Raw genomic sequence first — 15316 nt, forward strand, 5'->3', positions numbered from 1 at the left:
TATGCAGACAAGCAAGGGCCCTGCATGTCCATAGCCCCTCCCCTTTCTCATGTTCTTCCTCTCACCAGTACCTGAGTGTCCATATTCCTCCTGGGTAGTTTCTGCTTCCCAAATTGACCAGAGATGGTAAAATGGGCTTCGGGACTTGTGTCACATGTCTGCCTTTCATTGCAGCAGGTAGCCAGGTCTTCATTCGGTGACACTACCAGTCCTGCCTGATACAGCTTCCTCTGTAAATCCTTGGTTATAAGACTTCTGTTCAGCTAGTCTTCAGTTGGCCATTAAGGTTAATTGTTCTATAATTTAGTTGTAATTCCAGTTTGGTTCTGGGATGTGGTGAGTGTACTTTCCACCTACTTTGCCACCATCTTGGATTTCCTCTTAGAGTCTTATGTCATGGCTACAGAAATTTGACATCACCCACTGTAATAATGTCTAACCCTTTTCCTCTCAAAAGTAAGCAGTATCTCTTGCTTTTCATTCCAACCTGAGGTATTCTTTCAAAACCCAAAAGAATAGTCCATTTGATCTACCTCTTATATAAAAATCTTGGAAATGAGGTTAGAGATAGTACTACAGCAATTCAAATTTGTAACTAAACTTCTGAACCCTGTTTCCTGGTGCTGCCTTGCATCTTGGGTGGGTTTACTTTATACTCTTCTTTCACTCACTTGCTCATGCATGTACTGAACTTATTAACTGTTGATGGATTTTTTATTGACATGTGGACATTTTGTGTATTATGCTAAAATTCTACATTAAAAATATTTTATTTATTTATTTTTTGAGAGAGGGGAAGGGAAGGAGAAAGAGTGGGAGAGAAATATCAATGTATGGTTGCCTCTCATGCATCCCCTGCTGGGAACTGGCCTGCAACCCAGGCATGTGCCCTGACTGGGAATCGAACTGCAATACTCTGGTTCACAGGCCCGTGCTCAATCCACTGAGCTACGCCAGCCAGGGCCTTAAAATTCTACATTTTTGAAACTTTGTTTAAGTTGACATTTAAGGCCAACATCAGGACACAGGGTAAACATGTCCACAAGACAAGTGCACTATCCTTGTATTTCTCTGCTTTCTTTCCACCAGTATGGAGTTGAGTCCCATGTCTGAGTGGGGTGACTACATCTTAAGGGCACCTATTGCTCTGATCATTGGTAAGACTGCCCTCAGAACACAGGCTAAACACATCTACAGTAAATTTCTCTGTTACAAACCCAAGACTCATACTCTATCTCCCAGTCCTTTATCTAGAGTATTACACTGATCTTGACAAACCTCCACTTGTCCTGTCACACCTTATCTTCTGTCATTGAATTTCTATTTTTTCTCTGACTTTCAAGTGAGCCCATATCAGCTCCACTTTGTCTTACTTCTGTCACTGTGTCTTTTCTCAAGGAGCCAAAGAAGCCTGTTTGAGGATCATTTATTTCCTATCATATTCCCAGAAAGCCAAAACAGCTCTGCCCAGACTCTCTCCTGTTACTTAACTTCTTAGATTAGAGATGAGATTCTGTTTTCACTACTCATTTACATCCCTTGCAGTTTTTGTTGAGAGTTTCAACATGTCTTCCCTTTTCCAGTTTGCTTAAAAAGTTGTTCAAGAGGAGCTCTGGCTGGTGTGGCTCAGTGGATTGAGTTCAGGCCTGCAAAACAAAGGTTCGCAGGTCAGGGCACCAGTGTGTGCCAGGTCTCTGGTTGAGGGTGTGTGGGAGGTAACCACACATTGATGTCTTTCTCCCTCTCTTCCCTTCTTTAAAAGTAAATAAATAAAATCTTTTAAGATTTCTCTAAAAATAAAATCTTTAAAAAAAAGATTTCTCAAAATAAAGGGGAAGGGAGAAAGAAAGAGAGGGAGAGAGACATTAAAGTGTGGTTGCCTCTCACATGCCCCTGCAATCCAGGCATGTGCCCTGATGAGAATTGAACATGTGACCCTTTGGTTCAAAGGCTGGTGCTCAATCTACTGAGCTATACCAGCCAGGGCTAAATAAATAAAATATTAACAAAAAAAGTTGTCTAGAGAAAATTTAAAAAGTCTTTTGCCTTTAGAAAATTTAGTAATTCTAATTCTGTGTGTGGTCTTTATGTGATATATGTTTGTGTGTCATGTACTGTGTTCTCTACCTCTGGATGGTATAATTAGGGTGTAATATTTTACTGGCCTAAAGAGATTAAATACTTATATATATATATAAAGCAGGATCCTGTGGTCTGTACAAAATACTTGATGTTCAAACTGGTTTAAGCTTTCTGCCAAGATGGAGGTGTAGGTGGGAGCACTTTTTGTCCTCCCACAACCAAAGCTAAAAATAATAAAGTTATAACAACAATAAACATAACCAAACCACACAGAAAATCAAATACGGAGTCCAGAAATAATAGACCACTCAACTAAACTGGTAAGAGGGGCAAAACCAGCAGCGGAGCCAGTCGGGCAAAAAAGATCCAGGCGGTGAACAGGCAGGTGGGGGGGGGGGCGAATCCCAGGTGCCAGCTAGCTACAGGGGGAACCCAGGGAAGAGGCGCTATTGGCCGTCTGCAGTTGGTAGTGCATTTGCACACAGATAAAACAGTGAAGAGGGAAGTGTTGAGACAGATCTCGCAGGCCCCAGCGACGGGCACAGGGTGGCAGACTTGCACATTTGCGCTCGGATAAGCAGGTGGGGGCCAGTGGTGAGGCAGACTGGTGGAGCAGAGAGGACCGCCATTGCTCCCTCTCTGACCCCGCCCCACATACAGCATCACAAACCAGCGACCTGAGTGGCCCCACCCCATTAAACACCAAGACACCTCTCCTCGTGCGTAACAGGCACGAACAGATCAAAACATGGCTCAAGAACAATTCAGAGCCCCAGAGCCAATAAATCTAAGTGATGAAGAAATAGCTAAACTTTCAGATGCACAGTTCAAAACATTGGTGGTCAGGATGCTCGCAGAACTGGTTGATTATAGTCACAAATTAGAGGAATATATGAAGGCTAAACTAATTGAAATAAGTGGAAATGCACAGGAAACCAATAGTAATGGAGAGGAAACTGGTGCTCAAATCAAAGGAGTGGACCAGAAAGAGGAAAATAATGACCAAACAGAAAAGGATAAAGAAACAAGAATTAAAAAAAAAAAATGAGGAGAGGCTTAGGAACCTCCAGGACGTCTTTAAACGTTCCAACATCTAAATTATAGGGGTACCAGAAGGGGAAGAGAAACACCAACGAGTAACACTTATTTGAACAAATAATAAAGGAAAATTTCCCCAATCTGGCAAAGGAAATAGACTTCCAGGAAATCCAGGAAGCTCAGAGAGTCCCAAAGAAGTTGGACCCAAGAAGGAACACACCAAGGCACATCATCATTACATTAGCCAAGATTAAAATGAAGGAGAGAATCCTAGAAGCAGCAAGAGCTAAGGGGACAGTCACCTACAAAGGAGTCCCCATCAGACTGTCAGCTGATTTCTCAAAAGAGACCTTACAGGCAAGAAGGGATGGAAAGAGGTATTCCAAGTCATGAAATCCAAAGACCTACAACCAAGATTGCTCTATCCAGCAAAACTTTCATTTAGAATGGAAGGGCAGATAAAGTGCTTCTCAGATAAGATCAAATTCAAGGAGTTGATCATCACCAAGCCCTTCTTCTATGAAATGTTAAAGGGACTTATCTAAGAAAAAGAAGTTAAAGAAACATGAACAGTGAAAGGACAACAAACTCACAGTTATTAACAACCACACCTAAAACAAAAGCAAACTAAAAGGACAGCTAGATCAGGAGTGGAAACATAGAAATGAAGATCTCAAGGAGGGTTAGCAACAGGGGAGTGGGAGGAGGAGAAGGGGGGAGAAGGTACAGAAAATAAGTAGCATAGACAGTAGATAGAAAGTAGATGGGGGGAAGAATAGCATGGGAAATATAGAATCTAAAAGACTTGAGACACATGGTCATAAACTAAAGGGGGGGTAATGGTGGGGATGGTGGGTAGGGTGGAGGGGAATGAAAGGGGGAATAGAACAACTGTAACAGCATAATAAATAAAAAAATTAAAAAAAAAAACATATTTAAGCAGAGCCCCCAAGGTGAGACTTTGGAATCCCACCCAAGGGAAGAACACTTCACTCAGAACTGTTCTCAGATGAAGCCCGAATATGGCTGCCTCTGGGATTTCCCAGTGTCCGTGTTCGGATGTTGGTGTTTTTCCCATCTGGTGATATATGCTCTTAATTCTTGCTTTCTCTTTGCTCTTGCTTAATAAATTGCTTAACTATTCACCTTTGACTTGGGGTTTTTATTGTCTGCGAATCCAAACCTCCAAACTGAGTGGCCATGATCTCTTATGTGCCCCTTAATGGCACAGAAGCCCATATGCATCACTGACTCCTGAAATAAGACTTGACAATTTAACTGAACTGATTTATTTTCTGGACTACATAATTGAGTCAATGAAATATGGAGCAGTCTACCAACTTTGCTTCTGGATACAATTCTACATCAAGATGCTGCTTTGGGGATTCCAGCTTATTACTACTTTGGGAAAATCAGCTAACAGCCTTTCTGTTCCAGTCATGGGTCCCATTCCCTTACCTCCTTTAGATTAGGCAGAGAGAGAGACTTCCATACCCTATATAGGCAAGGAACACAGTCCTTGTCAGTGTTTCTGAACAACAAGTAGGGTGCTGCTGTCTGCTACCACCCTCTCGGCAAAATTTTGGAGGTAAAGATTTGGTGATAAAGGAAAGGAGTCTTACTCAAAACCTACACAATTTCGGAATAACAGCTTTCCACATGCATTAGTCACTTAAGCCTATCAATTAAGGCTAAAATCTTTAACTCTTAAGTTCCCCTACCATTTTCCCCTGTTAGTTTTTAATTCTTTTATTTCTATAGGATTAGTTTACAAACTAAAACAACATTAAGATACAAAAACTACAGAATTTTAGAAGAATGGCAGGCTTCTGCCTCAGAGCCCATCCTCTCTAGGACACCCAGACTATAACCCTGCCACCCTCTCCCAGGCCAGCCCAATCCTAGGCTGCACCTAGAATTCCTTCTCTCATCCAAATACTATCCTTTAGAAAGTGCAGGCAGCTGCAGCACAATCATCCAGGCATACTCAAGGAGGAAAGCCAGAGAGCCAATCTCTGCCCTCCTTTTATTTTAAATCTTCTGGCCCATAATTCCATACACTCTGGAGGCAGGTCAACTTCTCAGCAAATCACATCTTATACTGTTTACCATTTCCTCAGGCAAGTCCCTTCTAATACCCTTCCATACTCCCAAGTGATCTGATCAGATCTCTCTGTATCGTCTGCAGAAGGCAATTACTGAAGACAGGTGGTCCTCTGTTATCTCTCTGAAAAGATTTCAGGATAAAAGTCTCTGAGGGAGAAATGAGATGACCTAGTAAGCCAGAACTAGTGGAATATGAAAACTAAGACAGTTAAACAACCAAGAAGTTCATAGCCATCTAGTAAATGGCAAAATTCTATATTGCCCAACCAAGGACATTTAGAAGTAAATGGTTTATACTTCTCCAAACCAACCAAAGAGTATATAGCTTAAATCACTCTACTCAGGGAGACAGATAGCAGAAGTTCAATTAGTGCCATTTGCCAAACATACCCAAGGACAGATGAAGTTAAGGGAATAAATCTCATTTTGGCACAATGGCATAAAGCTACTGAATATTCTATTGCAACCATCCCCTAAGACTTCACCTAAACTACTAGCCTTTATCTCAAAACAAAGAACCTAGCACATGCTCCTCCTCCTGGGAGCACACCCATACCTTTCTCTTTCCCCTCTTCTTCCCTCTCAGGCATGCATCTCCTAAACTCTAAGGGAACCCATTAGACTTGCACCCAGGGGAGCAATGGGCCACAATAGCTTGTCTGAGGTTAACCCTGTGAACTTCTTCAAGGCCCCCTTTTCTCTGATTTCTCAGTGAGTCAAAGCAACCCTGCCTAGGCCCATTTCTCTTCTATAACATTTCTAGAGTACAAAAGTACACTCACTGAGTACCTTTCCTGTTGCATTTTGTGTCCTAAGCCCCTCCTCATTTCACTGTCCTCAGCTTTAATAAATATAATCTAAAAATAGAAAAAATCATACACCATGATCAAGAGGGATTTATTCTGGGGGCTCGAGGTTGGCACAATGTATGCAAGTCAATGACCATGATATATCACATAACAAAATGAAATATAAAAATCACATAATTATATCAGTAGATGCAGAAAAATCCATTTGATGAAATCCAGTACCCATTTATAATTTAAAAAATCTCAGCAAAGTGAAATAGAGGGAACATACCTCAACATAATAAAGGCCATATATAACCTTTATTATGCCAATAACAATCAGCCAATATCATACTCAATGGGAAAAAGTTAAAGTGTTTCTCAAGATCAGAAACAAGGCAAGGGTGTCTGCATTTACCACTCTTATTCAACACAGTACTGGAAGTCCTGACCACAGCATCAGACAATAAAAAATAATAATTATCCAATTGGAAATAAAGTAAAACCATCATTGTTTGCAGATGACATGATACTGTATATAGAGAACCCTAAAGATTCCACTAAAATTTTTCTACAACTGATAAATAAATGTAGTAATGGAGTGAATATAAAATAACTATCCACAAATCAGCTGCATTTTTATAAATCAATAATTAACTATCAAAAAGGGAATCTAAGAAAACAATCCCATTTATAATTGCATAAAAAATTTCCTAGGAATAAATTTAACCTAGGGTATAAATGATTTGTACTTGAAAAATTATAAAAGACACTGAAGAAAGAAATTGAAGATAATACAAATAAGTGGAGGCATACTATGTTCATGGATTGGAAAAATTAACATCATTTAAATGTCTATGTCAGGATGGGTGGGGTAGGACAAAATGGCTGGACTACAATCCAAAATGGTGGCTGACGTCAAACCAGAGAGCTGAATGGGTGGGCTTTGCCAAAGTGGATATCTGCATAGCAATCTGAGCCCGAGGAAAACCACCAATGATGTGTTGCCACTTTGTTCAAAGGGGACCAATCTCCAGCTCCCATGAAGAGAGCCAACCAAAATAAAACCCAGCCACATTCCCTGCTGCAGTGGCAACTTCTCTGGCCCCACACTTTGCCTACCGTAGAATCTTGCCCGGGTGTGCAAACCCCAGTAAAGCTCTATATTGCCACTTTGTGTCTGACTGGCATTTCTTCCTCGGCAGAGCCTGAGAAAACCTTTCATTTGGTGCTGAAACCCTGGAGGAGTTGTCTGCTGAAGACTGCTCTTCTCCCTACTCCCCAAGGAGGCCTTGTGGCCACCCCACCAGTACAGAAGAAGAACCAGGGTAAGTGCCCTTGCCTTTAAGTTTCTGGTCCCCGAACGCTGATTCTGGGCCCCTGTCTGCTGGGAGAGACTGCTCTCACACCAAAACTGCAGCACTGTGTTGGGGTGACCCTTCTGGGAGAGGCTGCTCTCCCTCTGCTGAGAGGTTCTGGGCACCAGAGGAGATGTCCCTGGATCCAGATCCCCATTTTTACTAGACTGGATCAGCAAATTGGGTCGATGGACGCAGATTCCCATTTGCTGATCCTTGTGGGACTAGGAATGGGGGTGGGGCAGGAGTCCAAGCCAGATCCTAAGTCACCTCTAGGGTGCCTTCTGAAAAATTTGCCAGCAACTGACCTTGGCCTCAAGCAAAAACCACTGATTTTTCTATCCACTACCGCCTGGCCATTTTATCAGGTCAATGATCATAAAACCTGGCTTCCCGAAGGCACTTTTGATTTCATTACCCTTACTGACTTAGATAATTTTTGTTGACAGACTGGCAAATGGTCTGAGGTCCCCTACATTCAGGGGTTTTGGGCCTTGCACTCCTGCCCGGATCTGTGTGCCCAGTGCTCCACAGCCCAAGTTCTCCTCACCCGAGGGAACCCTGAACCCATAGGCCTACTGCCCCAGAACCTCCCTCTTCTTTTTTGGTTCCCCTGAAGATCTTGCTTCCCCTCCTTCACCCCCTCCTTATCAGCTCCCACCAACCACTACTCCAGCCCCGGCCCTCCCCTCTCAACCAGATTCTCCCCCTCCATCTGAAGACCTTTTTTCCCTGGTTAGCTCACATACTCCCACCTGAATCTAGAGCCCCTAGACTCCCATATTTGCCCCCCTCGGGGAATTAGTGGAAGCAGAAGGTGTCGTTCGAGTCCATGTCCCTTTTTCACTAACTGACCTCTCTTCAATTGAAAAACACCTAGGCTCGTTCTCCACTAACCCTACCAATTTAATCAGGGAATTCCAGTACCTAGTCCAGGCTTATGACCTCACATGGCATGACCTGCACGTCATTTTAACTTCCACCATGACCCCGGATGAGCGTGACTGCATCCGGACTGCAGCTAGGGCTCATGCAGACCAAACCCATGCCACCAATCTCCTCATGCCAGTAGGGCCTGAGGCCATGCCAGAGGCGGAATCAGACTAGGACTTCCTGGTAGGACAGGCGGGTAGGACAGGCAGACCATTTTGCCGTGACCAAATGGTCAAGTGCCTGATAGCAGGTATGCACCAATCTGCCCAGAAAGCAGTCAATTATGATAAGCTCAGAGAGGTCACCCAAGGCTCCGGAGAAAATCTGGCACTGTTTCTCAACAGACTAACCGAGGCAATGGTGCTCCATACCTGCCTCGATCCGGCTTCTAATGCTGGGGCCTCTGCCTTAGCTACTCACTTTATCTCCCAGTCAGCCCCAGATATTAGAAGGAAACTGAAAAAGGCCAAGGATGGCCCCCAAACCCCCATCCAAGATCTGGTAAATATGGCATTTAAAGTTTTCAATAACTAGGAAGCACAGGCTGAGGCTGCCCACCAGGGTCTCCTACAGCAAAAGGTAGCCCTGCAAACTCAGGCCATGCTAGTGGCCCCGTGGCTGGCGGCAAACACCGGCATGGGGGCGAAGCCTAAGTCTGGGTCAAAGAACACTCCACCAGGGGCCTGTTTCAAGTGTGGCAAAGAAGGGCACTGGGCCTGCCAGTGTCCTCAACCTCGGCCAACAACGAAGCCTTGCCCTGATTACCGACAGCTTGGCCACTGGAGGGATGCCTGTCCCCTTAGAGGCTTGTCCCCGGTGCCTCCACATGGGGGACCAGCTGATTAAGGTGCGGACTCTTCCCTGGCCACCCAGGAACTTCTCCGACTCCTGGATGTCTGAAGTAGCCGGGACTCGAAGACCCCCATCACCCTTGCCGAGCCCAAGGTAACGCTGCAGGTAGTGGGTAAGTCCATTCATCTCTTTTCTAGTGGACACGGGTGCTACCTCCTCTGTTTTACCATCTTTTTCAGGACCTCTTACTCCTTCCCAGATCTCGGTCATGGGGCTTGACAGGACCCCGTCTCACCCATGGCGAACCCCCCTGCTTAGCTGCAGTCTGGACGGTTTTCCCTTTTCTCATTCATTCCTTGTCACACCCTCCTGCCCTATTCCGCTTCTAGAACTGGATGTTCTCCAACTATTAGGCCCCACTCTTCAGATCACGCAAAAACTGACCCCTTCCTTATCCTCCCGCTATTGGAAAACCCAACTCCTCCTCCAGCTCTGCCCATTTCCCCTTCTCTGTCAACCTACAAGTATGGGACACTTCTATTCCAGCTGTGGCTTCTCATCACCGCCCCCTCCATCGTCATCCGCCTTAGGAAATGCAAACTTAAAAGGATTGCAGCCTATCATCACCTGCCTCCTAGACCTGAAACTTCTTGTCCCTGTTAATTCTCCGTGCAATACTCCCATTTTCCTGGTCAAAAAACCATCCGGAGCCTACTGCCTGGTCCAGGACCTTAGACGCATCAACGAAGCAGTCATCTTTATCCACCCAGTAGTCCTTAACCCCTATACTATTATCTCTCACATTCCTCCTAATACAACCCACTTCTCAGTTCTAGACCTCAAAGACGCCTTCTTCACTATCCCCCTACACCCAGAGTCCCAGTTTCTTTTCACTTTCACATGGACAGACCCTGACACTGCTCTGTCACAACAGCTCATGTGGACAGCCTTGCCACAAGGGTTTAGAGATAGCCCCCATTTATTTGGTCAGACTTTAGCTGAAGACTTAGCCTCCTGTGACCTAGGCTCCAGCAAGGTCCTCCAATACATAAATAACCTCTTTCTCTGCAGTTCCACTTTATGAGACTCCAGACAACATACTGCAAATCTCCTTAACTTCCTTGCCCAAAAAAGAAACCAAGTCTCTCCTGACAAGGTTCAGTTGTCAAGCCAGCAAGTCACCTACTTAGGTCTCTCTCTCTCACCTACCTTGTGCAGCCTTACAGTGGACTGCACTCAACTTCTCCATAATCTCCAACCGCCTACGACAGGAGATCAAATTCTATCTTTCTGGGGGCTAGTTGGATTTTTCAGACATTGGGTCCTCAACTTTTCCCTACTCACCAAGCCACTGTATGAAGCAGCCAAAGACACTCCTACTGGCCCCCTCACATTCCCTAAGCTAGTGCAAAAAGCCTTTACCATCCTGCGAGACACTTTTTTTTTACAGTCTCTCTCCCTTAGTCTTCCCCATCCCTCTCGCCCTTTCCATCTATTCACAGACAAGAGGCAGGGAATTGTGGTTGGAGTCTTGGCTCAGCCGGTAGGCTCAACGATCTACCCTACGTGGATGGCAGCCGTGCCTCTGGGTGTTAGGAAGCATGGAGAAACTTAGGAAGGAAGCCCTCAAACTCATTCTATGCCAACCTGTTACCTCTCATTGCCTTACAGATCTGCTATCTCATCATGCTCTCTCTGTGTTGAGCCCTTCCTGTCTACAGGAATTTCACCTTCTGTTCCTTGAGGGGATGGCCCTGTCTCTTCGGCTCTCACCATGCCTCTCAATCCAGCTACCCTCCTTCTGACCCCCACTACAGACATAGAGCCTGCCCACTCTTGCCCAGAAGTACTAGACTTCCTTGGTCAACCTCTAGACCATATATCTGACAAGCCTCTCCCTGAGGCAGATCTCACTCTGTAGAAGAAAGTTCAATGGCCGAAGACCAGCAGCCTATGTGGTAGTAACTTTGACTGAAACCCTTGAAGCCAATAGGCTCCCTGAAGGTACCACTCTCAGAAGGCTAAACTCATAGCCCTCACCGTGCACTTACCCTAGCCTGGGGTAAGGTTACCATCTACACAGACTCCAAGTATGGTTTCTTGATTGTTCATAGCCACTCGGCTTTGTGGAAGGAAAGGGGCTTCCTCACTACTAAAGGTTCACCTGTTGTTAATGCCCCCCTCATTGCCAAACTTCTCTAGGCCACAGATTTGCCCACTGCCATAGCAGTGGTCCACTGTAAGAGTCACCAGGCCTCACAGACCCTGTTTCCTGAGGCAATGCCTGGGCAGATGTTGTGGCTCGAGAACTCACTGCACCGTACCACACCCCACCCTCTTTCTGACCACTGATATTCACCCTGCCTATACCCCCGAGAGTACTCCTCCCTCCTCCGGCAGGGCAGGTACCCAGGAAATGAGGGGTGGGTCTTCCTCTAAGGAAAAATAGCCCTACCCTAAGAACAGGCCACTGCACTTCTGAAATTTACCAATCTTTACACATTGGTTTGAAAGCTCTGATGAGGTTTCTAGACCCCTTGTTTATTCACCTCATTCTTTTCCAAGCCATCAAGGAAGTCCACTCTAAATGTGCCATTTGCTCCAAGACATCCACTCAGGGAGGAATGAAGCCTCAAGTCCCAGGCCATCAACTATGTGGACACCTCCCGGGACAGGATTGGCAGGTCGACTTTACACACATGCCTCCCCACAAGAAATTCCGTTACCTTTTAACTTTTGTTGACACGTTTTCAGGTTGGATTGAGGCCTATCCCGCAAGAGAAACAGCAGATATGGTAGCCAACTTCCTCCTCAACCACATTTTCCCACGGTTTAGGCCACCCTCCTTTATCCAGTCAGACAACGACCGAGGCTTCATCTCCCAAATCATTCAGCAGGTCTCCACCTCCCTTGGCATTACCTGGAAGCTGCTCATTCCTTATCATCCCCAGTCTTCTGGTAAAGTAGAATGGGCTAACAGCATCCTGAAAACCCACCTAACCAACAAGTAATGATTAAAAGACTTACAGTCAATTTTGTTATGTAAGACTATAACAATATGTTCTTTCCAGAACCCTTTACTTTTCTTCCACTTGATATGAAATATGATTTTATCCAAAAGTAAAATTACAAAAAGTAAATTTGTGATATGGACAATTAAAGAGCAAGAGAAAAACAGAAAAAGACAGGAAGAGAGGAACAGAAAACTAATTATTTGAATTTAATACTGACAGGAGACTCAAGAGTTGGAAAATTTTAGTTTAAGGTAAAAAGTTATAAGCCTAGCAAGTAATGTATATGTTAAAGCTTTTGTTTCAGAAACTACAGGTAAGGCCCATCCTGGCTCCTGGGAAAACAGCTGAGCTCCTGGGGCACTGCTAAAGATTACTGCCTGGGGACAAGTGGAGGCATTTGGGCTTTTGTGTTCCATGGAGAGACAGATGACCACCCACCCCTGGGAACAGCTCACTGCCCTGGACAGGAATGTTGTTGCTTCTTTCACTTAATCTTTCCTGAATCTCAAAGCCTCTGCTGCACCTTGTTTATTCCCTGGTATAGAAATGTTGACCTGGAAAGAGAAGGCAAGATGGTCTGTTAGGGTATGAATCTGTCATCTTCTCAGGCTGAGGGCCATCTGAGAAGTGCCCATAAAGATTCAGTCACTGTCATTACTTATTGGGTTTGGTATTGTCAGGCAGCCCAAATGCCAGTGTCTTTTGCAGTTTTAGTATCAAAGTTTTTAGGAGGCTACTAAATTACTGGTGACAGGGAAATTTATAGCACTAAGTGTATATATTAGAAAATGTGGACTTCCACCAAGATGGAGGCGTAGATGGAAGCACTGTGCCTTCTCCCACAACCAAGTTTAAAAACAACAAAGTTTTAGCAACAAAAACACAGCCAAACCACAGAAAATTAAACTACACAGAAGTCTGACAACAACGAACCCTTCAGCCAAACCAGTAAGAGGGGCAGAGCCAGCAGCAGAGTGGGGTCAGGCAGAAAAGATCCACCAGACTGACCCGGGCAGGCATGTGACCCAGGTGTGCCAGCAGCTGAGGGCTGATCCCAGGTAGGGAGAAGCGGGCTGACCCACTGAGGGCACAAGGTGGTGGACCCACTGAGGGCACAAAGCGGTGGACCCACTGAGGGCTGATCGTGGTCACACAATCACGCACAGATAAACCAGTGAAGGAGCTAGCAGTGAGATGGACCACACAGGCCCCAGCGGCCAGAAGCTGCAGAGAGAACTGCCATTGTCCCTCTCTGACCCTGCCCCCACATACAGGGCCACAAACCAGCAACCTGGGTGGCCCCACCCTGGTGAACAACTAAGGCTCCGCTCCTTATATGTAACAAGCACAAACAGATCAAAACATGGCTCAAGAACAACTCAGAGCCCCAGAGCCAATAAATCTAAGTGATGAAGAAATAGCCAAACTTTCAGATGCACAGTTCAAAACACTGGTGATCAGGATGCTCACAGAACTGGTTGATTTTAGCCACAAATTAGAGGAACATATGAAGGCTAAACTAAGTGAAATGAAGGGAAATACACAGGAAACCAATAGTGATGGAAAGAAAACTGGGACTCAAATCAAAGGAGTGGACCAGAAGGAGGAAACAAATGACCAAAAAGAAAAGGATGAAGAAACAAGAGTTCAAAAAAAAAATGAGGAGAGGCTTAGGAACCTTCAGGACATCTTTAAATGTTCCAACATCAGAATTATAGGGGTACCAGAAGGGGAAGAGGAACAACCACGAGCGGAAAACTTATTTGAACAAAGAATAAAGGAGAACTTCCCCAATCTGGCAAAGGCAATAGACTTCCAGGAAATCCAGGAAGCTCAGAGAGTCCCAAAGAAGTTGGACCCAAGAAGGAACACACCAAGGCACATCATCATTACATTAGCCAAGATTAAAATGAAGGAGAGAATCCTAGAAGCAGCAAGAGATAAGGGGACAGTCACCTACAAAGGAGTTCCCATCAGACTGTCAGCAGATTTCTCAAAAGAGACCTTACAAGAAAGAAGGGGCTGCAAAGAAGTATTCCAAGTCATGAAATCCAAAGACCCACATCCCAGGTTGCTCTATCCAGCAAAGCTTTCATTTAGAATGGAAGGGCAGATAAAGTGCTTCTCAGATAAGATCAAATTCAAGGAGTTCATCATCACCAAGCCCTTATTATATGAAATGTTAAAGGGACTTACCTAAGAAAAAGAAGATAAAAAAGATGAACAGTGAAAGGACAACAAACTCACAGTTATTAACAACCATACCTAAAAGAAAAGCAAACTAAGAGGAGAGCTAGATCAGGACCAGAAACATAGAAATGAAGATCATATGGAGGGTTAGCAACAGGGGAGTGGGAGAAGGAGAAGGGGGGAGAAGGTATAGAAAATAAGCATAGATGGTAGGTAGAAGATATTGGGTTGGGCAAGAATAGTATGGGAAATATAGAATCCAAAGAACTTGAGACATGTGGTCATAAACTACAGGGGGGTAACGGTGGGGAGGGGATGTGCAGGGTGGAGGGGAATGAAGGGGGGGAATAGAACAACTGTAATGGCATAATTAATAAAAATATATTTAAAAAAGAAAATGTGTAAATTCTTCAATTGATAATCTAAGCTCCTATTACAGGACCTAAAAAGAAGAGCAAAATAATGTAAAACAAGAAGAAAGATAACAGATAACAAAATCAATGAAATTGAAAACAATAACAATAGAAAAAGTCAATGAAATAAATAGCTGGTTCCTTGACAAGATCAATAAAGTGGAGTAAAAATGAAGAACCTCTAGAAAGATTTGACAAGGAAATCACCACCACACAGACAATGAAAGGACAATAAAGGAATACTAGAAATAACTTTGCACACATAAATTTCACCATTTAGATGAAATGGACTACTCACTTGATTCACAAAGCTATCAGAACACATCTAATATGAAAGAGATAATGTAAATAGCTAAAAACTATTTAGGAAATTAAATCTGTCATTAAAATCTTCCCAAAACACAAATCTCCAGTGTCAGATAATTTCACTGGAGAATTCTACAAAATGCTTAAAGAACACAATCTCTTCCAGAAAATAGATTGTTAGTATACCTCGATACCAAAGACAGACAAAAAAAGGAGGATCGTCAAGGAACATATATAAAGGACACATAGACAAAGCCAAATGGGGGTAGATTTGAGGGTGGGAGGTGGGGATGGCA

The 15316-nt window shown here is 44.2% G+C and overlaps 1 protein-coding gene across 1 annotated transcript in view; it reads left to right on the top strand.

Annotated features, from left to right (window-relative positions):
• Nucleotides 1–9242, top strand: part of LOC119049823 (zinc finger protein 850-like) — an 80955-nt gene extending 71713 nt beyond the window's left edge. Inside the window, exons 6-7 of the mRNA XM_053666635.1 lie at nt 7220–7342; nt 9179–9242. Of these exons, the coding sequence (XP_053522610.1) occupies nt 7220–7342; nt 9179–9210 (155 nt within the window). The 3' untranslated portion in view covers nt 9211–9242. The remainder of the gene's footprint in view (nt 1–7219; nt 7343–9178) is intronic.
• Nucleotides 9243–15316: the final 6074 nt, after the last annotated feature.

This window comes from Artibeus jamaicensis, unplaced genomic scaffold (assembly GCF_021234435.1).
Source record: "Artibeus jamaicensis isolate MK-2021 breed Jamaican fruit bat unplaced genomic scaffold, CSHL_Jam_final contig_464, whole genome shotgun sequence".
Classification (NCBI taxonomy): Eukaryota; Metazoa; Chordata; class Mammalia; order Chiroptera; family Phyllostomidae; genus Artibeus; species Artibeus jamaicensis.